At 40.9% G+C, this 26,514-nt stretch overlaps 1 protein-coding gene across 2 annotated transcripts in view; it reads right to left on the bottom strand.

Moving 5' to 3' along the window:
* Nucleotides 1-6,147: 6,147 nt before the first annotated feature.
* Nucleotides 6,148-26,514, bottom strand: part of SPIRE1 (spire type actin nucleation factor 1) — a 200,547-nt gene continuing 180,180 nt past the window's right edge. Inside the window, exons 11-17 of one of the 2 annotated variants that reach the window (XM_089776314.1) lie at nt 23,798-23,940; nt 20,777-20,950; nt 16,660-16,797; nt 14,477-14,547; nt 13,964-13,991; nt 13,735-13,871; nt 6,148-11,503 (exon numbers count right to left, since the gene is read on the bottom strand). In XM_089776314.1, coding sequence (XP_089632440.1) covers nt 11,245-11,503; nt 13,735-13,871; nt 13,964-13,991; nt 14,477-14,547; nt 16,660-16,797; nt 20,777-20,950; nt 23,798-23,940 — 950 coding nt within the window. In that variant the 3' untranslated portion in view covers nt 6,148-11,244. The remainder of the gene's footprint in view (nt 11,504-13,734; nt 13,872-13,963; nt 13,992-14,476; nt 14,548-16,659; nt 16,798-20,776; nt 20,951-23,797; nt 23,941-26,514) is intronic. The other variant, XM_075921001.2, reaches the window with a different exon arrangement.

Here is a 26,514-nt window from a genome sequence, read left to right on the forward strand (position 1 = left end):
CAAGGTAAAACAAACCATAATTTGATACTTCCTGGCTTTATAAAGTGATTGTCTCCTAAGGCAAGTGACTGTCAACACTATAGAGCCATTTTATTAGGCTCTGCAGAACTTCAGTACTGGGATTTTGGGTACCATAAATGTGTAAAGAAAATGTACACAGGAGAAACTCAACTGTATATGTGTTTCCCCGTATTTCTCAGGTCCTGTGTTTAATTCAGGGCATCAGCGCTTGCTCTCTCTCTTCCTTTTCTCATGCTACTACCAGTTAGAGCCTAAAACAGCTGCAAGTATTTAGGGCAGTAAGGTTAAGAACAAAAACAATATTACACAAAAGCCTATTAGTATATTTAAATGCTCAGTATAGTGTTTATCATTCATTATGTCAAGAAAACTGGAACCACAGAATGAATCCAAGAGATTTTTTTATTAGTAATGCATAAACAAACTGCATGTCAGTATCACAGAATAACAAGCAGAAAAAATCCTATTGCCTTCCTTGCATATAAATGATTGCCCTGGTTTAGTGGAAGCCATACAAAAGTACATGCACCATGACAGCACTGAGGAAGAAGGGATGTGAGAAATTAACACTTGAAGTTAAAAGCACCAAACCAACTCTAAAGTCTGCTTTGAAATACATCCCAAGGTCAAGCCTCCAAGGGGGATTCCTACTGCATGCAATTGGTGCCTGTGCTTAGGCTGTAATGTAGTGCAAGGCTTGGCATAACTTACTGTAGTGCCTATTAGTGTGCAACTGACCACAGATCTGGAAAGAATGTGAAAGGACTGAATATCTTACTAGCAAATGTAGACCCAGTGCAGATGAAACACTGACAGTAAATACCTTCAGCCTAAGTTATTTCTGAGGCTGCCTATTACACTGGCTCCTCTTCAAATCATCACTTTCATTAAAACCCCTTGTGTGATATGCATCAATTTAAAAGCAGGTGTGTGAAGACGACGAGACACACAAATCGCCACTGTTAGCTAGGTGCCTGTTACCTGCTATGCAATCTTTTCCATTGCATAGGCCCATGATGCAGGAGACTTGGGTTCTAGTCCCACCTTTGCTACAAGTTTCCTGTTGTCCTTGGGGGAGGCAACACTGTGATTTCCCTCATCTGTAAACTGTGTAAGACCTCCCTCACAGTGGTGTTCAAAGGCTAAGAAGCAAATCCATTCCCTGTGAGCATAGAGAGTTCAGGTGTGCTATGGGGAGAGGGGAGGTGAGGGCTTACCCCCCCCATAAGGAGCAGTACCTGTTTAGCACACACAGGTAAGCTACAGCCTCTGTTATCACAGGGATCCCTCTCTCCTCCCCTACTGGCTGAGTAGAAAACTAGGCCGGTGCCACCTCTCCAGATAGTAGATTGCAGTAGGGTCCCTAACGGAACAACTCTGTGTCCTGTCCCAGCCTACTCCTGGTCTCAGTGCTTAGCCCAACTTTTTGGGCCTAGTGCTGGGCTCTAGGGCTGTGTCTAGACTGGCAAGTTTTTCCGCAAAAGCAGCTGCTTTTGTGGAAAAACTTGCCAGCTGTCTACACTGGCCGCTTGAATTTCCGCAAGAACACTGACTTCCTACTGCCTGAAATCAGTGCTTCTTGCAGAAATACTATGCTGCTCCTGTTCGGGCAAAAGTCCTTTTGCGCAAAAGGGTCAGTGTAGACAGCTCATGACCTCCACGATATCACAATTAGTTGTTGGAGTAGAGGAAAAATAACTAATTACATTTCACTGTTAAAATTGCACAATTTAAAATTGATCTAAAGCTGAAATGCAAAGAGCCAGGAACTCACCTTCTGAAGGAATACACCTTCTGAAGTATTTTCTAGGAATCCTTCTGTTTTGCACAAAAGCGCGTCTAGATTAGCACGGACGCTTTTCTGCAAAAAGTGCTTTTGCGGAAAAGCGTCCGTGTCAATCTAGACGCTCTTTTCCGCAAATGCTTTTAACGGAAAATCATGCCAGTCTAGACGTAGCCTAGGTGTGGACTTTAGGAGTTATTAGGTGGTTTAGGAAGATGCTACAACATGGGGTTGCAGTTTTTGAAAAGCACATCTGGTCAAAAAGGGACTCTGTGGCTTCAGTTAGCACTACTGACCAGGTCATTAAAAGTGAAATTGGCTGGGCTCGCAGGCTCCCTACCCGGCTCTGTATGGCTCCCAGAAGCAGTGACATGTCCCTGCACCTGCCCTATGCACCAGCTTCACAGCACCCATTTGCCAAGCACCACAGCCAATGGGATCTCCAGGGGTGGTGCATGTGGGTGGAAGCTGTGTGCACCGCTGGGCCATGTCTCCATCTTCAGGGACTTGTTGCTGCTTCCAGGTTAAGCAGTGCCTTGCTTCTGCACCCCAACCCTCCTGCCCTAGCCCTGAGCACCTTCCTGATCCACACACTCTGCCAGAGTCTGCACCATGCACCCCAGCCCTAAGCCCTCCCACACTCATACCCTATGCATCCCTATCCCAGTCTGGAGTCCCCTAATGAACCCTGCAACCCACATCCCCAGCCCATATCCTACCCATACCCCAACCCCTTTCCTCAGCCCAGAACTCCCTCCCATACGCCAAGCCCCTTGGCTCCACCCAGCCTGATGCTCCGCAAAACTCTAATCTCTGAGAATCTCTGGTGTCCCCCCATCTCCTGCACCAGGCTGGAGTCCTTGCTCACTCCCTGAACCTCTCATTTCTGGCCTTACCGTGGCATCTGCAAACCTCAGCCCCCTCCTACACTCGAAGCCCGTGTGCAAACCTGGCAAAAATGAACAGCTGAATGAGGGTGAGGGTGAACAAGAATCAGAGGGGTGCAATGGAATAAGTGTGTGTAGAAGGGGGAGGACTCAGTTTTGTGCAATTAGAAATTTGGCAACACTAAACAGCACAAAATCCTGTTCTTAAAATACAAACACCTCGGCTGTGTCTATATTGGCACGATCTTGTGCCGAAGCAGCTGCTTTTGCGCAAAAACATGCTGCCTGTCTACACTGGCAGGGAATTCTTGCGCAAGAACACTAATGTTCTAATGTGTGAAATCAGTGCTTCTTGTGCAAGAACTATGATGCTCCTGCTCAGGAATAAACCCTCTTGTGCAACTGTTCTTTCGCAAGAGGCCAGTGTAGACAGGCAACATGAATTTCTTGCACAAGAAAGCCCGATGGCTAAAATGGCCATCAGAGCTTTCTTGCGCAAGAGAGAGTCTACACTGGCACGGATGATCTTGCGCAAAAGCACATGCCAGTGTAGATGCTCTCTTGTGCAAATACTTTAACACAAGAACTCTTGCATTAAAGAGTATTTGCGCAAGATCAAGCCAATGTAGATGTAGCCCCCATGTTTCTGCAGGGGAAGTTCTGATTCTTTAGACTTGATGTCAAAAGTTTTCTGGACATATCCAATTCAAGAAGGACCCCCGGATGCTAATGAGACCAGTCGGAATTGCAAATGCCGCGGGGTATTTAAATATCCCCCGCGGCATTTGCATGAACATGGCTGCCGCTTTTTTCCGGCTCGGGGTTTTGCAGGGTTATATCCTACAGGATATAAGGGATCTTCTGGAAAAGGGCTTATTTTCCGCAAGGTCCCGTCTAGACTGGCGCTTTTCTCCGGCAAAACCCCGAGCCGGAAAAAAGCGGCAGCCATGTTCATGCAAATGCCGCGGGGGATATTTAAATACCCCGTGGCATTTGCAATTCCGACTGGTCTCATTAGCATCCCTTTTCCGGAAAGGGGTGCCAATGTAGACACAGCCCTTGTGTATCAAATGTTTTCAGTGAAAAACAGAATAATCAAGTACAGCAAGTGACACTGCCTGGTTAGCCCTGCAGAAAGGTAGGGCAGCAGTTCCTATAATGGAATGGACACAATTCATCTTTGGTGTTTAGCTTGATTATATTCCATCATATTTTGAAACACAGTATTTTATTCCCAAATTAACCAGTTTTTGCCCAGGCCATAGTTCACTGTTTCCTAGGGATATGCTTTGTAGCATTGGGTACAGCAGCCTCTTCTCTGACTGCAACTCTGATTCTCCTCTTTCTGCAGTTTTATGCCACTAATCCCGTGGAATTATTGTTGCTTGGGACTGGTTGAACAAGCAGCACACTTTAAGGCCTTGGCTATACTGATAATTTTTAGAGTGTCTTCTACCATTGATCTGACTCTGGTGCAAGTCTAGACAACAGAGTGGCAAAATGCCAGTGGCTGCTCTAGACTGGTGCTAGCCTAATGGTGGGAAAATGTGAGCCAATCATCAGTACACCCAAGGCCTTGGCAGCATTATGATGGAAAATTTGAACATTATGGACGTCACCCCAGGAAAAATACTGATCATTCCTTACATTGTAGACAAAAATAGATGCTGACCTTAAAAACTGCAGTGCTTTTTACAGCACTTGGGGAGTTTCTATAAAGCTAAAATTTTATAAACTACATTTTGGAAATTTGTGTCCAATCCTCTGGTCTGTTAACAGTGCTTTGCGCTACTTTAGAACTCAACTGGCTAACAGAAGACTTCCTCTATCTAGAGGAATCTTCTGGTAGCATGAAACCGGCAGGGAGGCTCCTACATCCGCCTCCCACTATCCAATATAGGGGCATGTCTGGGGAAAAAACAGGGGACAGGGTCAGGATGTGTCTATGTCTTGGCAATCACCTTTCTGGAATGGTCTCGTGGATGGCAGACTAAGGAATGTAAAATGTAATGCTGGTGGTTGTCCCAGGACTGGAAGGCTGAAAAGCTGACTTAAGAAATCTGATCCTCTAGCTTCCCACAGAGATGGACAGGGGTTCTGTTACTAGTATAAATACTGAAGTGGACATTTAACTTCCTTCCTTTTGAAAATCAGAAATGACAAAACAATTCTAAGTCATTGGCTTATGACCTCCAAGATATCACAATTAGTTGTTGGAGTAGAGGAAAAAATAACTAATTACATTTCACTGTTAAAATTGCACATGATTTAAAATTGATCTAAAGCTGAAATACAAAGAGCCAGGAACTACTGCAAGGAGCTAACTTGATCACCTGTTTAGATATGACACGAACATCCCCCCAGGTTCTGAAGGTAATGTGGCATCACACCTTCTGAAGTATTTTCAAGGAATCCTTCTGTTTTTCCAGATATGGCTACATTTTAATTCAACATAGCTCAGTTCACGTTCCCCAGTGGTGCTTTTTTGGATTAGAAGTTGGGAAGCTAAATGGCAACAAAAATGACTGCGAGCTTACATGGTTCTTCATCTGCAGAGCTCAAAGCAGCTCATTTTACTACCCCAGTTTGCAGAGGGAGAACTGAAGAATGAAAAGCCTCCAACTTACCCAAGGTTTTTCAACAGTATAGCCAGGAACAGGAATTGACTGGGACCCAATTTAGGCCTCTGCAATGGCTACTTTATGAGTGATTATGATTATCTTTTAGGGCAGGGGTTTTCAAAGTTGTGTCTCAGACCCGCCCACACCGCTTCCCACAGCTCCCCTTGGGTGGAAACGGCAAACCATAACCAATGGGAGCTGTGGAAGTTGTTTACCCAGGCAGGCCCGCAACCCAACTTTGAAAACCCCCATCTTAGGGAATACCTCGACTGAAGGACAAGTGTAAGCAACCCTATGCCACTCTACCTTAGGCACGCAGGTGTAGGGACTTGGCCAATCTTCTGCCACGGCCAGACAACAACTATTGTGAAGTGCAGGACCGAGCCCATGTCTATATTACAGATGCTCCAGCAGCACTGCTACACATGCTACAGCTGTGTCCCTATAACGTAGATGGGTCCCAGCGACAGCAGGGGTTTTCTGTTGTTGCAGATAATCCACATCTCAGAGCAACAGTAGGTAGGTAGGTAGATGGAAGAATCCTTCTATCAACCCAGTCGTGAGTACAATGGAAGTTAATTTGACTAAACTATGGAAGTCAGAGATTTGAGCCTTTTCACAACTGTAGCTCTGCCAACCTAATTTAAGCATAGAGCAGGTCTCAATCTGGCTCCAAATCTCCTAAATTCAGGTGGACAGGCTCAGGTTGTAATGGGGCCTGATCAGCTTGTGTTTTGAAGTAATAATGCAGGATCTCTGTTTGGCTATTTTGGGAGAGGGATCCAATGACTCTCTAGCTGTTTTCTTGTTAATATTTAACAAAAAAATCCTACTGTACAGGAAGATCAAAAACATATTAATGAAATCAGAAACAAACAAGAGAATGGACAGCATGGATTAATATTAACAATTCAACAGCTTGATTTAAACTTAAGGTTACACATCAAAGAAAAAATAAACAAAACCAGTTTCCAGTCTTCAACATGAAAATTATTTTGCATTTAATGCTAAGAGGTGTGTGGTAGCACCAGAGCATGCACTTACAGCACTTTCCTCCACCCCACTGTGTGATATCACTTTAACAAGGATGATTAAAATAATAAAGGCATTCCTAAAAGCTGCACAAGAACTTGGCTGAAGTTAGGCATGAACATAGCAATCATGTTAGTATAAAACTGTATCTTCCTCCATATCCCTAACTATACAGCATGCAGCCAATCCTGGAATTATAAATGAGAGAGGAAGGGAGAACCAGAAAGAAAAACTGGTTTCTGGAAAATAAATTACGGCATATATATATATATATATATATATATATATATATATATATATATATATATATATATTTTTTTTTTCCTTGATAGCTTTCCTTTTTGGTGGAAAGTACTCTTTGAAAAACTCCCAATAACCCACAATTCACATCAGCTATAGGCTCAAAAAAGATAAGTTGTTTGTAGCTATTTCAACTTCTATAAAAAGTTCAGTACAATTGATGCATATAGGAAGGTTACAAATTATAGACTTCTGATATGGAAGATTTTGGTAGAAATTGGTCAGACTACTTTTCTACTGCTTCGTAGAAGCAGCGCTTTAATGTAAAGCAGACTTTAATGCTTAGAGTGCAGTGGGTCACATATGCAGTTATATTGCTATTCTAAAGACTATTTTGACCTATTTCCTTCCCTTTCATATAGGCCCAGTAAGTGCTAAAATCAAACTCATCAACACCGCTTTGCCCAAAAAAACCCAACAATTTGACCTTTGCAAAATTATAAAAGCAGTTAAAATTTTTCTTTACAACAGTTTACATATGAATAATTAACACACACAAAGGCTAGGCTGCAAAGGCATTTTATTGTCCCCTGGCATGTTTTCTCAATAAAGAAATTAATGAAAAAAAAATGCAAAAGCAGTATTGTCACCATGAATGTTGAAATAATTTGTTTTACACATATAACAGCAGCAGCAACAATGCCTGTTTTCTACCTTCAGCTGTTATCAAGGCTGAGCTGGCTTTGAATTCTTAAGACCTGTTTTTCATGTATAAAATACAAGACCATTGCATTGTCAGCAGCATTTTTTAAATCCCCTTTGGGTTCCCTTTGATGCACTTAAACAAATCCCCGGTTTCTTAAATGCAGAAAAGAGATAAGATTTTAAAAACTCATGGAAATGAGCTCACTGTGCTATTCCCACATTCTTTTTAACAGAAATTCATTTTAAAAGGTCTAGGGAGTTTCAACTTGAGAGGCTCAACTTTAAATCTAAGCAGCCAATAGTAAATATACATATAAATAAGACTCGCTTTCTTTTAAAATCTTCATGGGAAAGTCAATTCCCATTGCTCAATGCTTGTCAGCTTTCTAAACATTAATAAATATATTACAAATATTTACAAGCTTTAGTTTTTCTATTCTGACATGGAGATGAAACGTAAGCCATACATAAGACCTGTGGGTAGCTTCAAGAGGTATGCAGGCAAAGTGGATTGGCCCTTGACATTTGGAATGGGTTTGGGACACTATCACAAACAGTGAAGTGGAAAGCTCAAAACAGTCCAATTCTCCCTGATCCAAGCAAAGAGTGGACTGAGCTGCTTTCGCCTTTGCATGCGAAACAGAAATAGAATAGCATTTCTTTGTTTCCTCTGCCAAATTAAAGACCAGCCCATTGTACAAGGCCCTATTCTCCCTAATACCAATGGGATCAACCAGCATGGAAAAAACTCAGGAGAATGGCAGCTCAGCTGCAGAATTCTCCTTTTGAGGTGCCTGTAGGAGCCTCTGTGTGCTAATATGGAGGGGCTAAGTCAGGCAGGCAGGGTTAGGACTGGAAGCAGCCAGCCTTTGCACCATGCTGGCCTCGCACACTGGTGGACTGTAAGTGGCCATTCAGTACTTCACCGGATCATTTCTTGTTCCATGTTTGTACAGTGCCTAGCACAACAGGGTCATGGGCCTATGATTAGGACTCCTAGGCACTACAGTAACACAAACACCACAATTTAGTAAGCGTCAGCACTCCTCTACAGCATCAAGCCCCCTATGAGGATGCAGTGATATGGGAGAGAAGATCTCAGCAAAGGAGCCAGATTGCCAGAGGGTAGCAGGGATGTTGCACAGAAAAATAGGCCTTCATGGATGGTCCAGGATCTGGAGAGAAGGAGTCCGATTCACTATCCATACACTGGACATGCGGCATTATGAGGCCATGGCATCTGCCACAATCCACTCACAACATCGAGAAAACATGCGGGATACTCTGGACCTGTGAGAGCCTCAATGACATTATGGAACATATATCCTGCTTGGTCCTGCAACTTTTTCCAAGGTGCCATGGAGAAAAGCAATAAATAGATGATGTATGGGGTGAATAGAGAATGTTTTCCCAAGAAAAATTGCAAACAGAATGGGAGTTTAAAATAAAATTCCCATGTGCTTCCGTAGGAATTGGCCTTCTGGTTTGAATACTACACAATATATCAAGGGAAAAAGGGGTGGAGTTGGGCTGCAGGAATTAATTTTGGCACAGAAAAAGGCAAAAAAAGTGCTACCATATCTATCATATGATTATTAGGGGCTCTTTCATTTCCCATTTCATATGAAGTGCTCTGTGCTACCCCCACTGTCCCAAGTCCTTAACACATCAACATATTGTAATTCCTCTAACATGAAAAAACCATCATCCCGAGGTTACTAGATGGAGGGTATAACAGCTTTATGACCCTCTGCAGAAAGGGAAAGGTTAAGCATGGAAACTCACAGATTTCTGAATTTCCTGTGATCACCATTTCAATCAAACCCTTAACATTATCACTGGATGGATACATGCTGTGTGCATAAACTGTTTATGAACATATGATTAAAAGAACATGAGGATGGTTGTGTCCTCACAAAAAGAGAAGTAAGGGAAGATGAGGGAAGTGTTTGCTCCTGTAGGCATGCTGTCATGGCTCAGCTTAAATTAAGCCGACTCCAGCTATGCATTTTGCGTAGCTGGAGTTGAGTACCTTAAGCCGACCTTCCTGGTCTAGTACAGACCAGACCATGTTTACCTAATACTAGACTAGCTGCTTTGGAGTCATTACAGTTTAACATGCAACTATGCTTTGAAGGGAAAATCCTGCATAGCTGGGCAGCACAGAGCCCAGCCTTCTGTGAAACTGGAGTAGCTCCACTGCATGAAAGGCAGGGATCTGGTTAGGGAAGCCTGGAAAGGTGTCTACTGCCCTCCCACACACCAGGGATGGTGCAGCAGCAGTAGCAGAGTGGCTCTAATGTTGCTCAGTTGAATATGGAAGCCATACTCTGATCACCAACTCAGAACCCTGGCAGCAGGTTGAGAATTGAGCTCCTAGGGACTTAAAATGCATAATATTTGGTTTAAGAGATTAGCATTTATAAATATGTATTTAGAGCTTGAAAACAGATCAATCTTACTTGTATTATGAAAACCCTGTCCCAGCTAGTTTGGAGCAGTTCTGAGGTATCTCTCATGAATCTCTAGTACAGAAATGTTAATAAATAAATCTGAATCTTTCATAGTATGATATTCTATAATACACCACTGTATCGATATTAAATATGGATCTGGGTATGAAAAACATTATGAACAAGTTACTGTGTACGCTGATTTTCAAGTATTAATAACTTTGTCATGTTAGCTTATTTTTAAATACCAAAATGACCTCTCTCCATATTATGGATTAAACTCTGAATATGTTTAAAAACTCTGATTATTGCTTTAAAAACAAAACATTTTGAATATAAAAAAAAGAGCAAAAAGCATGTGATGTTTGTTAATATTGTAGCATTATTGGAACTTTTAACAGACACACTTTTCCCCCACACACATTTGTTAAAAAGCAAAACAAAGTGCTCGTAATATGGGACTTCATGGTCCCAAATTTCAACAGGATTCCAAATTTTACAGTCAAATTATAAACCCCTGAAAAAATGGGATTTATAACGAATGTGCTCCCAAACTTTAATTATAGCAGTGCTTGTGTGTTCCACTATAATACAAATATATACATATTACCCACCTTTCTCTCTGGGTAACTATGTTACATACTTTACAGGAATTCAGTTGAACTTAAGAAGCCTTCCTTACATCCTCCCCTCCCCATCGAGTGTACAGTTCCTCCTACCACTAAGACTACAACTACCAAATATAATAATCATAATACATTCAAGATAAGGAATAAACTACTCTTACCTACACAGGAGACACTTATAATTACACTGGGGCATAGAAGTACAGCAGGTCAGGGGAATGGCCCCACATGTGGACCTACAGACTATTCAGATATTTTGCACTAGAAGACAGGACACTATGAAGTTCCACATTGGACCATGATCTCAGAGCAGTAACAACCGTTGAAAGAAAGAGAGTGCTCGTAGCACTAGCAAAACCTTCTAGGTCTTGTGCTGTGAGATGACAAGACCAACAGCCCACATTAGGTATTTTGTGAACTACATTGCTCCATGTGTCATATAAACTAGAACATGAACACTACTAGGTTGGTAATGCCAATATGACTTACTACTTACAACAGTGCTAACATTGGCCCCCGCGCTAAATTTGATTCTCCTTTAGGAATACAATTCAGCTCCTGTCCTGAAAAACAGTTCATGGAATGATAAAAAGCTGAATGCAAATAAAGGCTTTCTAGCTCCACAAGCCACACACAAACACAAAGGCAAGAGTATCAAATTATTTTTTCCTTCCTGTGCAAATGCGTTTTTGGCTGACCTGTCACATATCATTAGCTATAAATAGGAACAGAGTGTCTGTGGAAACCATAGAGTAGCAACCCCTGTGATCTAATGCAAATTCGAGCTTAAGTAAAATGAATGGAAGGAAAGTTTCAGTGATCTCTCTCACGGATGCTGATCTCATGAAGACAAAAGCATAGAAAAAGGCACAAGACTCAGATCTCATTGATAGTTCTCTCAGAAGGGCTGTATTCAGAGGTGCCTGGTGATGACATGTAGAATGACTGTGTTTTCCTTTTTAACCTGGCTCGTTTGTTGGCCAGAGAGAGGCTGCGCCGGCTTGAGCTGATGATTTCGGAAATAAATTTTTTGCAGTCCACACACACCTCCATGGTGCTCCAGTCCTCCATTAACTCTTTGGGAAATTGTAGGTCTTCATTTGATTTATCCACAGACTTGGATTTTGAGGATAATCTAAAAAACAGAGAAATTGTCATACTTAATACCATGATTTACCATTCAGACACCAGTGCAGACACCTCCCAAAGAGAAAGAAAACACTAGTTCTGTCCCAAGTCGAGGCCCTCTGATGCAGGAGAGGGGAGGCAAAGGGGGCAACTGCCCCAGGGACTGGGGCTACCAGCTGTGTCCACTGCTACTGGACCTTAAAAAACTGGTGCTGGAGCCCTGCGCCTTGTTCTCTGGGAGGCTTCCTTTCTGGGAATGTGGAGTGAGTCCTCTCTCAAGTGTTGTGCTCAACTCTTGTCCTTCTCCTGACTTAATGAGGATGCAAAAAAAGCAGCAAGGAGAAATTGGATGTTGCAAGACAGGATAAGATTACATGGTTATTCAGTGAAGGCTAATATAAAATATGATTCGGCAAAGAGGATTTTATGAATGACTACATAGATGTCTTAATTTGGCTAATTTGTGTATAGGCACCATGGCAGAAGTGAATTTTGAAGAAGAACGTGCACACAGAGAGAAGGGCCTGTGGAGCTACATCTTGGCCTTATCCAAATATTATTTCGGAGATTAGCTTTAACAGCAGTCTGTGTTCAAAAGGTAAAACCAAAAGATTATTTTATAATGTTGCCAAGCAAAGTGAAATAAACTTATGTCTAGAGCAGGGGTCAGCAACCTATGGCTCACGGGCCAAATATGGCTCACGAGGGAGCTAGATATGGCTCTTCTGGAGCCCCAGCTCAACCTCTCCCTAGCTCCCCCTGCAGCAGGGAGCCAGTGCTGGCGCAACAGCATTATAACCCCCCACAAGATTGGAATGACAGTGTTGGCTTGCTGCGGGCAACTGGAGGAGAAAGCCCTGAGCCTCCCCACTGGATCTGGCATGAGTGGAACAAGTGGGGAACATGTACTGCCCTTTTCCTTCCCCTGGCATGCGGGGAATAAGTGGAACCAAAAATGGCTCCATGCGTGCTGCCATTTTCCTTCCCCTGGGAAACACTTTTCCCCTGGGACACCCCTTGAAATCCTTCCTGGAGGCTTCATTCTGGCAAATGGGAGCAGAAGGAGGCCAGATAGCCTGCTCCCTGGCCAGACACCCTGCCCCCAGCCCGCTTCTGACTGGAGCACCCAAAGAGTGAGATGTTTTAGTTCTGATTTTTCTGTGGGTCACTGGCCCTCGACACAAAAAAGGTTCCCCACCCCGCCATAAATAAAGACAATGTTGAAATCTTGTGTGTTGGACATAATATTTTACTTTATTTAAAAGTGAAGCCTGGCCAACACTCCTGCACACTCCCCCATCAACACTGAGCCCATCATAGACCTGAACCCCCTGTCATTTGCCCCTCATACTTCCACATACCCCAAATCCAGCACCTTCACATCCCCAGACTCCTGCACCCCCACATTCCCAGCTCCCTGCCATAAGACTGACAGAAGATGGCCTGAATGTGGGCATAAAGCTGGATTTGATCAGTTATGATGTAAACTTTAAAGAAATGTATGAAAAGATGCAGCAGCAGAAGTCTCATTAAATAAAGTCTGCGAGTACAATGTTTCATTTATTCTATTATTAATCATTATATCAATTATCAATAATATTAAGTTGTATATTTTCAGTCATGCAAATGGGCATTCTAATACGGGCTCTTTGTTGACCACTCTGAATTTTGATGCTCTTTGGTTTGAAAAGGTAGCCGACCCCTGGGCTAGAAAGTAGAAAGAGTTTGACATATGTAAGTCATTGTCTAAAAAGGGAGATTATTCCCTATTCCATTACCAAGATCATGCAGATGTTTCTTCAAAGGAGACATACACACCAGAAAAAATGTCAGCGTATACATCAGCTATATTGATATTGCTGTCATTGTAAGCTATAGTACAGAGAGAGGACAGAGCACATTTTAAATATTATGGCAGCAAGTCTAATGTAAGTAAATTAATTTATTTACTACTCAAGTAAATATAGTTTATATTTACTGAGTAGTACATGAAAAGTAATCAGGATAGGTTCTGTTCCACTAGAAATTTAAGGAAATACCTCAATCTTTATCCACTGGAAAAATAAAATTGGCGAGGAAAAACACTTATCTTTCGGTTTATAAAAAGATACAGCAAACATTGGAAAATTAAAATAAGATCTTAGTAGATTATGTCCCGTTAATTACTATCAGACTGAGAAGAAGATCTTGTGAAGAGCTGCTTACCAGAAGCACAGCTGAACTAGAAATGTCTCTCACCTGGACATGCTCTTAAGTGGACGGTGGTGGCTGGTGGAAGGTTCTTCTGGTCTCATAAAACTTTCTCCTCTCTGCAAAGCAGAAGGTCCCAGAGAGAAGATAGGAAGGGTAGAGTATGGCTTTGATGGCAACCGCATCTGTTACAAGAGCAGGAGAATGACTGTGTGAATTATTGTCACCAAAGACACAGCCCTTCTGAAAGGAACAAACTGTAGGTTCTTGAACGTACCTTTTTGCAACACTGTGAACATACAGGCCTGTGTAGAAAAGTAAAAGTATGAATCTTTCAACTGAAAGAAATGTTATTTAAGTAAGACAGCATAGGGTGAACAGAGTTTCATATTTTCTGCCTTATTATCACCTTAAAATTTGCTCAGTTTACAAATAAACATTTTCCCCAACTGCTAACACTACCAACTGAAATGGAATCTGAAATTCACTTTGTTCTTTTGGGTTCACATGACACCCCCGGAAAGAGGATTCGGTAGAATCTCTCTCGTTGTCTCATACCCACACGGACTCTGCTGGGCTTATAAGGGAGTGCTTATTAGCACTGGAACGGTTACTGTTTAATTCTAAAACCTGAGCAACTCTGTATCTGAACACATTAAGGGATCAGATATCCTGAATAAGGAAGAGTCATTTTTCTGATCATAACTGCATTTCAAAACCAAAACCAAACAACACTGTGAATTAAAAATAGAAAACAGTGGGTGCTTGTTATCAGATACCAAAAACTCACCTCTTACAGAACTGACAAGTGTAGGACCAGGTGAAGAAAGAAAACCGCCTTGTTCGACAACAAAAACAGAGCTAAAGAAATTGAAAACAGAAGATACTGCAATGTTAGCAGTTCGGTTCTGGAAATAAAATGGCATGCTTCTAACTGGGCCTTTGGTGAAGATGCAGAGCCTGAAGTTAAGTTAGATTTATTTGATGAGGTCAAAGTGAAGGAGCCCAGAGAGGAAAAGAAGACACTAATTATTTTTCACAATCTGTAATCTCTGGGGAAAAAAATACACTGGCAGATGGGTGCCCTGTTATTAAATCCCTCTAGGTCACATGATTTCCCAGAAGATTTAAGTTCTTTTTAGCTTGTTACTCATGAGCCTCTGAATATTGCACCTAAGACTCAAAGAAACAAGAGTGACTGCACCCTGCTTACCTTTGAAGGACAATGGAGCCTCACAATAATCCCCTTGCTTTAAAACTTGGAATTTACAATTCAGTCAGGCAATAGGAAAAAAGATTTCTCAACTGCTTTATTCTAAATTAATTAAAATAATTTGTTGATATATTTCATTGTCTCTCTCATATATTAGGGCTTGGTTTCACTCTTTATAAAGGGAAAGCTTTTCTGACTACTAGGGGTCTGGGTCAAGTTGTGAATCCCATCTTGTTTTGTAGATACCATTTTGTTTCAAGGGTTCCATTTTATTTTGTAATCTTCATGTTTGAATGTGACCCTCTTATGTTGCATTGCAATCGCCAGTGTGGAACTCAGCACCTATTTTGTAGTGGGAGCTTCAAACCTAGTTGAATGTATGAGAAATTGGCATGCAGCAATTCAAAGCCATCAGTACTGTTTGTCTCTTTGCTGCCAGCCCAGCAATAAGAAAAAAGATTCTTTACAATGGAAGCTGAGAGATGGTGGAGGTATCACGAGGGAGAATGCCTAACCAAAGGGCTACCTAGGTGGGAATACTCTATTGCATGCTAGGAGAACAGGCAAAAGAAAGAGAAGTTAGGACTGGCTGCCTGACCTACGGATGCTGACCAAATCCTGAACTCATAGGAGGGTGAGATCAGACTTGGGGGCTGTACTGAGGATTTTGGTTTTTTCAAACTCGCTCATGTGCTTTGTTAAGAGCAAAGTATCTGTGATTAAGAAATTCCTTAGCTAAATTAGTCTTTGTTCTTTGCTTGCCTGCCGTATTGTCTCTGAAGGGCCAAATCAGGAAGCTCAAAGCACTCACAAAGAGGTGGAACATATGTAAACAATTTGGAACTCGGTAGGCAGGAGTGGCCTGAGGCCGGCTGCGGCAGCTGGCGCCCCAGGCAGAAGGTGTGATCGGCGCCCCCGCCTGCACAGCCGTCAATGACCGTGACGTAATCACGGGGTGCTCCGGCACCCCGTGACATCATCATCGGGTGCCCGGGCTGGCGGCGCCACAGGCAACTGCCTAGTTTGCCTAGGTTCACGGGCCGCCCCTCTTGGTAGGGCTGCATCACTGGTTCTATGGTCCAAATGAGGTACCAATTCTCAAGAAGGGTAGCAGACACAGGATATAGGAATAGTAACCAGACACTATCCAGAGCTAGGAATAGTGACCAGACACTATCCAGACCCAAGGCACTTAGAAGCACGTGGAAGCCAGCAGCTGAGTCCACTCAACAGACTGGTGTCTATTCAGACAGGGGAACTGACCTTGTTTATGACAACAACTATTGTAAATGCCACCATGTCTTTATGTAGGATCAAACATAAATGCTATATTCCTATCCATGTTTTTGAAGTTTCCATATATAAACAAAGGAAACTAGTCCATGTGCTACTTCTTGTAGAGAAAGTTTAGTTTCTCCAATATAGTCAGACTTATTGAAAGTCAGACTTGTTAATTACTAATGAAAACCTGGCACCTGAATTCTATTTCCAATTCATGTTCTTTCAAAGCATGTCTATACTGGGGAGTTATTTCAAAATAACAAGACGAGCATCCACACTACCAACTCTGTTATTTCGAAATAACTCCTCCTGCTCGTGAAGAGGAATAAGCTATTTTGAAATAGTTATTTTAGGAGTTATTATTTTGAAATAACTTATTTCGAAATAACCTAGTAGTAGACATAGCCTTTCTAACTGGAATCTATGTGATTTACTTCCCTCCCTAACAGCTCTCAGTGGATCAGCTGAACTAATCATACCTTTCCTTTTTTGAGGGCAGTGTAGACATCTTTATACTGTTGGTACTTTTCCAGCTCTGCCTTCACCAGCACCTGACGAATGTGCATGACTTCCTCTACTGTCAGAGCCAGGCATTCCACTGGGTAACAAAATTCCTCCTAGAAAAACCAAAATTGATGTTACTATTGTAATTCATCTTTTCAAGATTTCAGCCTTGAAAACCAGCCACCTAGTTAGTAACTTCAAAGAAAAGATTTCACAACTCAAAAACAGAATAGTTCTGGCTGATCCATGGGCATCACATGAGTTCCAAACCAATCAAGAGACTGATAATATGCAGTTTTTTTCTATGAGCACTTATGTCATCTGACATCTGTTTCCAATTATTTGATTTTATTTATTATGAATATTTGTTTTAGCCAATTACAATTAAATTTTATAATTTGAAAGGACAAGAGGGGTTTTGATACATAGTTGTACAAGACATTTCTTGGTGCTGTTCCCTTTGATAATATACTGCTTAAAGACAAGAGTTTCTCTGAGACTTTGTGGTGCCCAGAGTAGCTGAAGAAAGTGGTTAGTAGCCCTTCAAAAATAACTTTTTATTCAATGGTACCAGATATTTGTAAAGATGGTTATAATTAGATTCCAGAAATAAAATCTAGACCAAAACTATTGAAAATCTTTGATAGACAGTTAATACACACAGTTTTCCTTCCCTCTAAGATATCAACTTAAACTTTATTAAAATAATCTTAAATATAATGCTTGAGCAAAAGTGTTATTCTATTGTGGTATTCTTAGTAGCATGGAATCATGCCCAGGCTACTAATTATGGAACTACTGCCCATCTGTGAAACTTCCATCCATGCTGTGCCAATACATTTAAGAGAGTAGTAATCCTGAGCATATGGCCTTTAACGGCAGTACCACCGAATAAAAAGCCTTGTTCCCATTTATAATCCAGCCTTGAGGCTGATTGCATGATTCTAACAGAAAGACAGAACTCTGGGAATTCCCCTCATTTATCATAGAGAACCTGTAACAACGAAATTTAATGTTCTCTGAATAAATACAGGAAATCTCCTTTGTACACACAAAGACACTGCTGACTGGACTCTCCAGACAGCTTGGGTATCTAATTGATATATCAGAGTGATGATTCAGATTAGTTGTAAAATGCTCAATTCAGATAGTCTTAAAATTATGTTCTGTTCTGACCTTCAGTTAGAGAGAAAATATTTTGATTTCTGTTGCAGACTTGGCAAACATTAGCATTTAGGAACCACTATATTTTTAAGAACTGTTGTCTTATCTACCAAAAAAAGGAACATTAAAAAATTCACCGTGTTTAAGGTACCCATAAAAAGCAAAAATTGGGTTAATTTTGGTTCTCTTTGACAAGCCAAACCTCTATGGTATGTTCGTACTGGTGAAACTTAGGTTTCTGGAAAAAAACAAACTATCAAAACCAATGCTCTGAGAGGTGTAAAATTCCATGAACAAAATAAATATACCCTTTCATTAACAGCAACCTTGCATGAAACTGCATCGAACAGTATTGAATTTTGGATTTGTATGATGATGACAGCACTATTAGATATCAAAAATGATTTGGGAAAGATGGAGAGGAAGAAGAACAGATGAGAAAGTGTGGGGCAGGCAATGCCAATGAGATATTTATTTTCTGTTTGTGCTAAGTGTGATTTACTGAATGCTTTTGATCAATCACACTTTTCAGTATTTCAGAAAAGTATTGCGATTTTTTGCTTTATTATACTCAATCATCATATTTAATCCTTCCCTTAGGGTGCGTCTACACAGCAACATTATTTCGAAATAACTTAGTCCACATCTACACAGCAGGCGGTTATTTCAAAATAATATCGAAATACTGTCAAGCTGGAAGACTTCTTACTCTGACTCCTGTAACCATCATTGTATGAGGAGTAAGGAAAGTCAGTGGATGAGTGCTCTATCTTGAAATAACTGCTGTGTAGATGCTCCCAATTTCAAAATAAGCTTTTCTGAAATAAGCTACGTAATTGACGTAGCTCAATTTGTGTAGCTTATTTCAAGTTAAGCCCTGGTGTGTAAACGCACCCTTACACAACAAAACGGTCATTATGCTGAATATTTTAAACACCAATCTGTGGCATATTGGATGACATATGATAAATATACATGTTGCAACTTTTAAAGTTTAGCCTGTTTAATATGTGTCTTTAAATTTACTAAGATGCTTTATCAATAAAGTTTGTTTCTGTACAACTAGTACTTCAGGTGTTTACTAGGTAGCAGAAGTATGATGTAGGGATGTTAAATATCGGATAATTGAATAGTCGAATAACCTCATGAATTCTTATCAGTTAGTCGACTAGTCCCTGGGGGTGGGGTCAGCAGCCAGTGCACGTCACTCCCAAGAAGTCCCCTGCCACTCCGCACTGGTGCCTCTGTATCAGGCAGGAGCTGGTCTGTGAGGGGAGCCAGTTTAAAAACCTGTCACCCTGTGCTGTTGTCTCTGATAAAGAGGCAGCAGTTCAGGGTGGCAGCAGCCTGTGTCTGGGAAGAGGAAGCGGACTCCTGGACCCGGTGTGAGCCGGAACGGAGTTGGGCTGTCTGCCTGCCCGACTCCTAACACACTTTAAATGCAGAGCTACAGCAGGGGTAGGTCCTGGACCCGTCGCAAGTCAGGACTGAGCTGGACTGCTGGCCAGCCTGCTAAAACATTTACTGGCAAAGAGGGAAGAGGGTAGAAATGCAGGTAATCTATAGCATTAATAGCATCTATAGCTTTCGCTAATCGGTTAATTGACTACACCATTACATCCTTAGCATGATGTGGATCTGGTCTTGCCACCATAAAAATTAATTTTCATTAAAATTAATGTGAATACCCTGGCAGGCAAAAGGGGAAATGTGGAAAATGTTCACTTGTTTAAATGCTAATGTTTTAATTCCAGTGGTTACATAAGGACAACAAAGCTTTAATGCAACATTAAATGAAAGTTAAATGATAGACTGAATTCTGAAGAATGCTTATTTTTTTAAATCTCAGAATAAAATTAAGTACATGCCAAATCTTTAATTTCAACAGTAGCTCAGTCTTTAAATTAAACTAATCAAAATTACATTAACCACGGACTAAAGTTACAAAACCAGTAACATTTTAGAGTTTTGACTTTAACGCCTATCCATAATCCTTGTCCATGTCATAGGGGCTATATATGGTAGTGTGTGTAATGTCCTAAGACCTCTGTAATTCCTCCACTCAATTGCATGTGTTAAGGACAGAACCTGGTTTCTGAATTTCCTTGTTTTTCTGGATTTGAATCTGAGTATTAATTAATATATTAACGACAATTTAGTTTGGTTATTTTTAAACAGAAAAAAATAAGCCATGTTAAAAAGATACTTTTCTGTGGTTGAAAAATTAATGAACTTGTAAAGAATTTTCTTAATATTTTGACTATGTAGTCACAGCACAACAAGGATTCAGAACTATTACATAGTATATGTGGTGAATTTATATCAAGAATAACATGTAGCATAAATTACATATCCTTAGTATAAGTGATTTGTAGATTATTTTCAATATATCCTCACCTAAAAGATCATGCTAATTATGTATAAACAGTACTTTTCATATTAATTTATTAATTATACCCAATGTGTTATAAAACTTCATTAAAAGTTATTAACATGAATTCAAAAGCGTCACAGCAGGAAAGTACTGTATACACAAGTGTTGGGTGTAATACAAAAGTTATACAATACAGATTATGGCAGGCACTCTAAAGTCTGCCTAACTAGCCATCTTCAGTCTAGAACACTCAGCTACCTATATCTCTAGACTATATGTTCTTACAATATTCTCTGGCTGGGACCAGAAATGAGAAGAATCTTATGATGTTGCATTTTTTCGTTTGCTGTCCTTTCACAACTGATTTCTTTTTCCCATAGGGTGATTGAAGGATCTAAAACACACACATGTACTCTACAAGCACTGAAATCAATCTCAATCAGGAGTAGTGTGCCAACCTAAGTGGTTAAATCTTGCCACTGTTTAGGAACTGCTCCCCCTAGAAGGTATGTGCTTGTAAAAGTAATTTCCAAAACCAGCATAAAGAGGCAAACCTTCGGGGGTTTCCACCTGCTGGTAAAAGCTCTGTCACACAGATAATACATAGCCCTTGCCACTCCAACAAGGGCTGCTTCAAAGGGATGAGAGCTGAGCAGAGAAGCTGTTTGTATGGTTGAAAAAAGTGGTCTGAAAGTTGTCCTTGGAAAAAAAATGGTTATCCTAGGAACCTGAACAATAGATAGGAAATGCTGAACATGAATGAAATTGTTAGCAGGAATTCTGGATTATGAAAATAAGCAAAACCATGACAACTTTCATATGTACATCTCAGCACACTGACTGCATCTTACTGATTAGGTATTACGCTGGGTGACATTGTAAGTATACCACAAAGGCCACAGATGGAAAAACAGTGAACTGTTTAGCTGCAGTTTCTGTGACTGCCCATTTACCATTGATATGCTGACATGACAAAGGACAACATTTGGAATTTTTCCAAGTTTATTTTCTCCCCACTCCTCTTACTTTAGCGCTAATTCTCTTGGTATGCTGAGATGCCTGTTCACAAAATCCTAGTTAGTATGCAAGACAGACCAGTTGGCTGCTAATCCTGCTAAGAAACTGTAGCAATGGCCTTTTTTCATTGGCACTGATGGCTATTTAAGGACAAACTCTTTCACCTTGAAGGGAAACTGCTGTCCCTGGAGCACATAAAAACTGAAACTGTCAATCCTTGAGGAAAGGATGAAGATGCATTCAGTCAAATAGTACACAAATAATATTTTTCACTTATCTAGAGGCTTCCACTTAACGAACAGAAGTATCATAAAAGCAGTATCTGGTTTAGAAAATAAGAGATGCCAGATTGCATGAGTTGCAGGGCCTGGTTAGGTTTAATGTTAAGAGTACACAAAACTGTGTAATGAATTTAAAACAAAAAGATCAATGATTTATCAGTTACCCACCCCCAGAGGGCACTATTGCAAAGATTAACAAATATATTTAGCAACAGCACATAAAACAGACTATTCAAAGGACTTCATTTCAACATCAAATTTTCTTCCTTTTCACTTCATTTACAAAAGCATATTTAACAAGCTGGGTAAGGGATGACAGTGTTCTTTGGAGTAAATAATGATCCAAAACACTCATTTATGTAACCCATGCCGGACTCCCACAGATGTTTCCTTGCTGCTTTTGCTTGAAGTTTCTGTTGCTTATTTTTGTTGTTTCAGTTTTTTGTTAGAATTAGAATTTTTCTCTAGTGGGTCTATTACACACAACTGCCCCCCACTTTGCAGTAGCTAAATTGCAACGAATAGTATACAGAAAGAAAGACATATTTATGAAAATTTGAAATAAATCACATGAAAAACATAACCAAGCTACTTAGGGAAAGGACCTCATATTTAAGCTTTTTAAAGTCACATGGTCCTCCAAATTTTGTGTTGGATAAGTAAGTTGGCTGCTGGATTAATATCACAAAGTAATTAGTTTAGAAATACTGACAGTGTAGAGAAGTAGACAAGAGACTGATACAGAGTTGTTTTCCACTGCGTATTTTTGCCTATGAGTACTTATGTGAAAATAAATTTTATGGTCCCACAAAGAACAATTGCTGCACATTAATTCTTTTTACAGTGCCTCATCCAGGAACAATCCTCTTAAGTGTTAGAGGTTCCAAAAGTTACACTCTAAACAAACTCTTGGAGAAAAAATTCTAGGTTGTGCTATACTCCGCTGGGCTCATTTCTGTTCCTTGAGAAATGAGGTAAGATTACTTGATGCTCTTCAAGGTGGCTGACAGACTTTGCTGGGCCCTGGGCAAGCTGGGGAGAAAGGGGCACTCCTGGGCCCCTGGAAAGGGCGGGGTCTCAGGCAAAAGGGGTGGGGCTAAGGGTTAGTTTTCTCCAGCCAGCCTTTCAGTGCCACCCAGTGCATGCCACCTTGGGTTTTAGCAGTTATTTAAAAGGCCCAAAGCTCTGGAAGCTGCGGTTGCTGCTGAAATGGTGGCAGTGGTCGGGAGCCCCAGCCCTTTTAAATTGCTGGGCCCTTAAACAGCTGCTTCCTTTGTCCCCCATCCCTGCACACTCCAGTTGGCTGGCCTGATGCCATATTCAAGTTAGAAGTATGTGACACACGCAAAGCCAATTGTTTCCTTATAGAAAAGTGGGGAAAAACATCCTCCGTATCCCTGAAGACTACCGAATAATGACATTCCAGCCTCATCTCTCTGAAGGACTTGTCAGCCACCAAAGAAAAAGAAACAGGACTTCAAAGCCCACCAATGCCACTCTGTCAAATAGAGGACTGGTGAGAATTCTTCCACTGAATGCTCTTATCAATCTGGCTATATACAGATACCTCAAAGGGGCACTTTGAACCCCTACTGCTAGGGAAAACAAACCATGAACTGAATCCTGGGCTCTTACATTAAGTTGCAAAGTACCCTGTGCCAGGACAAAAGAGCCAACATTCCGTCCCCTTTGCTACCAAGGCTCTGTTGGAAAATACTTCTCAATTAAAACTAATTGATCAAATGTACTGTACTTTCTTTTCAAAGAGCAAAACAATTTATGCCTCAGTGACCTCAACAATGCAAAAGTTGGAATCTTTAAAGATTTTTCTCTCACATTATGACTTTAACCAAACTACAAATAGTTCTTTACAAGGACAGAAGAGAAAGACATCCATTCCTTCAGCTGCGAATTAAAATCCTGAACCAAAACCGGGGAAAATAGATTCACTGCTGTTCCATTTGAGTGGAGGCAACTCCAAATCTGTTATTTAGAAGCTATATTATTTTTTGAAAGTGGCTGGAAAAAACTAACAACCCAGAGATGGACCTCAGTCACAAAGTTCAGATCCAAAGCCACACCTCTTCAAAGTTCTAGGGCATCTGAGAAAGAGAAAATTTAATCTTCATTCAAACTCCCCCAAAAATTCAGGACTGGCTTGAACTTGAGATTTTGTGTTGTATCCAGTTCTAACCACAATGTAACCAAGTTTTAATTTTGTTTAAACTGTGGAGTTATTGACGTCCTCACACTATAGCCAGTGCTTATGATACTTACAAGTGACCTGGAGCTCTGTTTTGAAGGTGGTAGGAATTGTCTCACATTGGTCGGTGTCTCCTTTTCAATGGAGTGTCGTCTTTGCGGTGGTTGCCGCCTCTCTGGCTGTGGCGTGGATGATATTGGCAAAAACTTCGGAGGCACTAAAGATTCAACCAGCAAAAATTAGATCCAATGACCATTCAATAACATTGTTTAATATTGGGAACAACTGCATATCGGTGGAAAATCTATTGTTAATTTCCAACATAGAATATCTTCATATAGACTTCAAATGGGGCACATTTTCAAAAGTGGATGAAGTGAAAATGTCTCCACAAAAATGCAAAGGCATCTACAGTTTCACCCACAGAAAAAACTACTCACGGGCATGCAATTACACAACTGACAGGTACGAGTAACAATCTTTGTGCATAATTCAGCTTTCTGAAGATGCAGTGGGACAGTAAGAAAGTCCTTTGTTGAATATACATTTTTAAACATAAGGGCACTGAAGGATGCCTCCAACCCAACCTACGTTGCCACTTGTAGAGAGTTCATGAAAAAAAATACTAAAAATAATACAGAAACTATTTCAGATAAACCTATGTGCTTTAGAAGCATAAAAATAGTTACAGAAACACTGTCAACTTAAAAATCACATTTATGTCAATCTGTTTGAATTAAATATTGTTACACAGTAACATCTACGATAACCATAACTGAAAAAAGATGACAGAGAAAAAATATTTATCTTTTTTTCAGTTGTTTTACTTGACGCATTGGCAGAACTTTGTTTATTGGAAAGAAAACACTAGGGATTTTTAATGTATTTACAACCAACTAATCTTAATAGAATTTTATAAAAGTTCCAGGACACATTTCTACTGAGCTAAGTTATGTACAATTTTGTTTTGAAAAAATGTATGTAGTTAGAGCCAACTGTGAGTTGAGAATGATCCTTTAAAAGGTCACCCACTTGTATCGCACAAGTACTGAGAAAAAGTCTGATTCAACAATATTAGAAGATCGTCCATGTTAAACAATCAATTTTTGGCATTCCCTTGAGCAATTGATGAAAACAGTTTTCACTGTATATCATAATACATTAAAGCGTTAATGGTAATTCAAAGGTCTAAATGGTAGAATCATAAAATACTAGAACTGGAAGGGACCTCAAGAGGTCATCAAGTCCAGTCCCCTGCCCTCAGAGCAGAGCCATTTTCCTAATGTCCAACCTAAACCTCCCTTGCTGCAATTTAAGCCCATTGCTTCTTGTCCTATCCTCAAAGGCCAAGGAGAACAATTTTTCTTCCGCGAAGAAAAGCGGAAGAGCAAACATATTCCTTGGATGCAGCAGGGCTTTTGCGGGATACTGCCAGAGCCTGCCTCTGGAACCTTTGCCTCTCCCTCCCTCCAACCCTCTGCTCCCCCTCCTGCATCTCTGTCCCAGGTCACAACCCAAGCCCCTGCACCCCCTCCTGTACTAGGTCACAATCCCCTTTTGGACCTGTACCCCCTCCTATATCCCTCCTACAACAGGTCAGAATCCTCTGCTGCACCCATACCTCTTTCCAGACTCTGTACCCAGATCACAAACACCTCCTTCACCCAAAATCCCTCCCAGGCCCCACACCCCCTCCTGAATCCCAATGCCCTACCCAAAGCTCACTTCTGCACCCAGTTTCCATCCCAGACCCTGGGAAGAGTGCTGCCCTTGACCACTTACAAAATGCTGGCAGTGGCCCCCCCATCAAAATTATTGCCCACCCCTGTTATGGAGGCTAATATGTCCTTTCTACACTGAGGGAAGAATACATTACTTAATGAACTCCACAATGGCCAAGGTTCTGACCAGTGCAAGATGGGACAGTTGTGGGATGCAAGGCTGAGGAGCTGGAGGGAACTGACTGGAGCCTCCTTATTAATACTTAGTCACTGTCTAGAAGATGATTCATGTAACATGAATTGGTTGGTTGGTTGGGTGTGTCCCTGCCTGTGGATGCCTGTGTAAGTGCCAGATATTTATAGCTTGTCAACAGCATGAGGGCCAGCCCAGGTGGACGGAACACAGGGCTCAATGATCCCTCAGTCCGGGTTAGATCCTGGGGATCCCATTGCACTCCCCAAAAAGTGGCAACTGGGTTGACAGAATTCTTCCACTGACCTAGCACTGTCTACAGTGTGTTAAATGGCTTAAATACATTGCTGAGAGGTGTAGATTTTTCACAGCCCTGAGGATATAACTTTTGTAGGATAACTTTTGAGTGCAGACCTGGCCTCAGTCACAGAATGTATGTAGCTCTGTATTCTGAACAATTTGTTTTAAAGAAGGCACATCTCAGTATGAATGCTTCTGAATAAATATTTTTGGTATTTTAAAAATGAAAGAAGGGTCACAGTACTTCATGCTGGTGATGAATTCGTCTAGTAAAGTAAATGAGTTAACGGAGGCCTCTGTTCATACTGCAAATTCAATTCTAGGAAAAAGACAATTTTCCCCATGTAACAAACAAAATGTAACAATATTTTCATTCACTTACATTCTCTCTATACAGTATCCAATGAATAGACCTACTGTATGACATATCCGTCATGAGGACATTTACTTTCAATGTTAACCTATTCAGCAGGTCTCTTTTTCTAGGGTTGAGCCCTACATGCCCACAAACACTGAGCTGCTCTGATTTTTTAGCAAAAAATGTTAATGCAAAATTCATGATAGAAAATGCTAGAAG

Source organism: Pelodiscus sinensis, chromosome 2, assembly GCF_052426305.1.
Source record: "Pelodiscus sinensis isolate ZL-2025 chromosome 2, ASM5242630v1, whole genome shotgun sequence".
NCBI classification, from domain to species: domain Eukaryota; kingdom Metazoa; phylum Chordata; order Testudines; family Trionychidae; genus Pelodiscus; species Pelodiscus sinensis.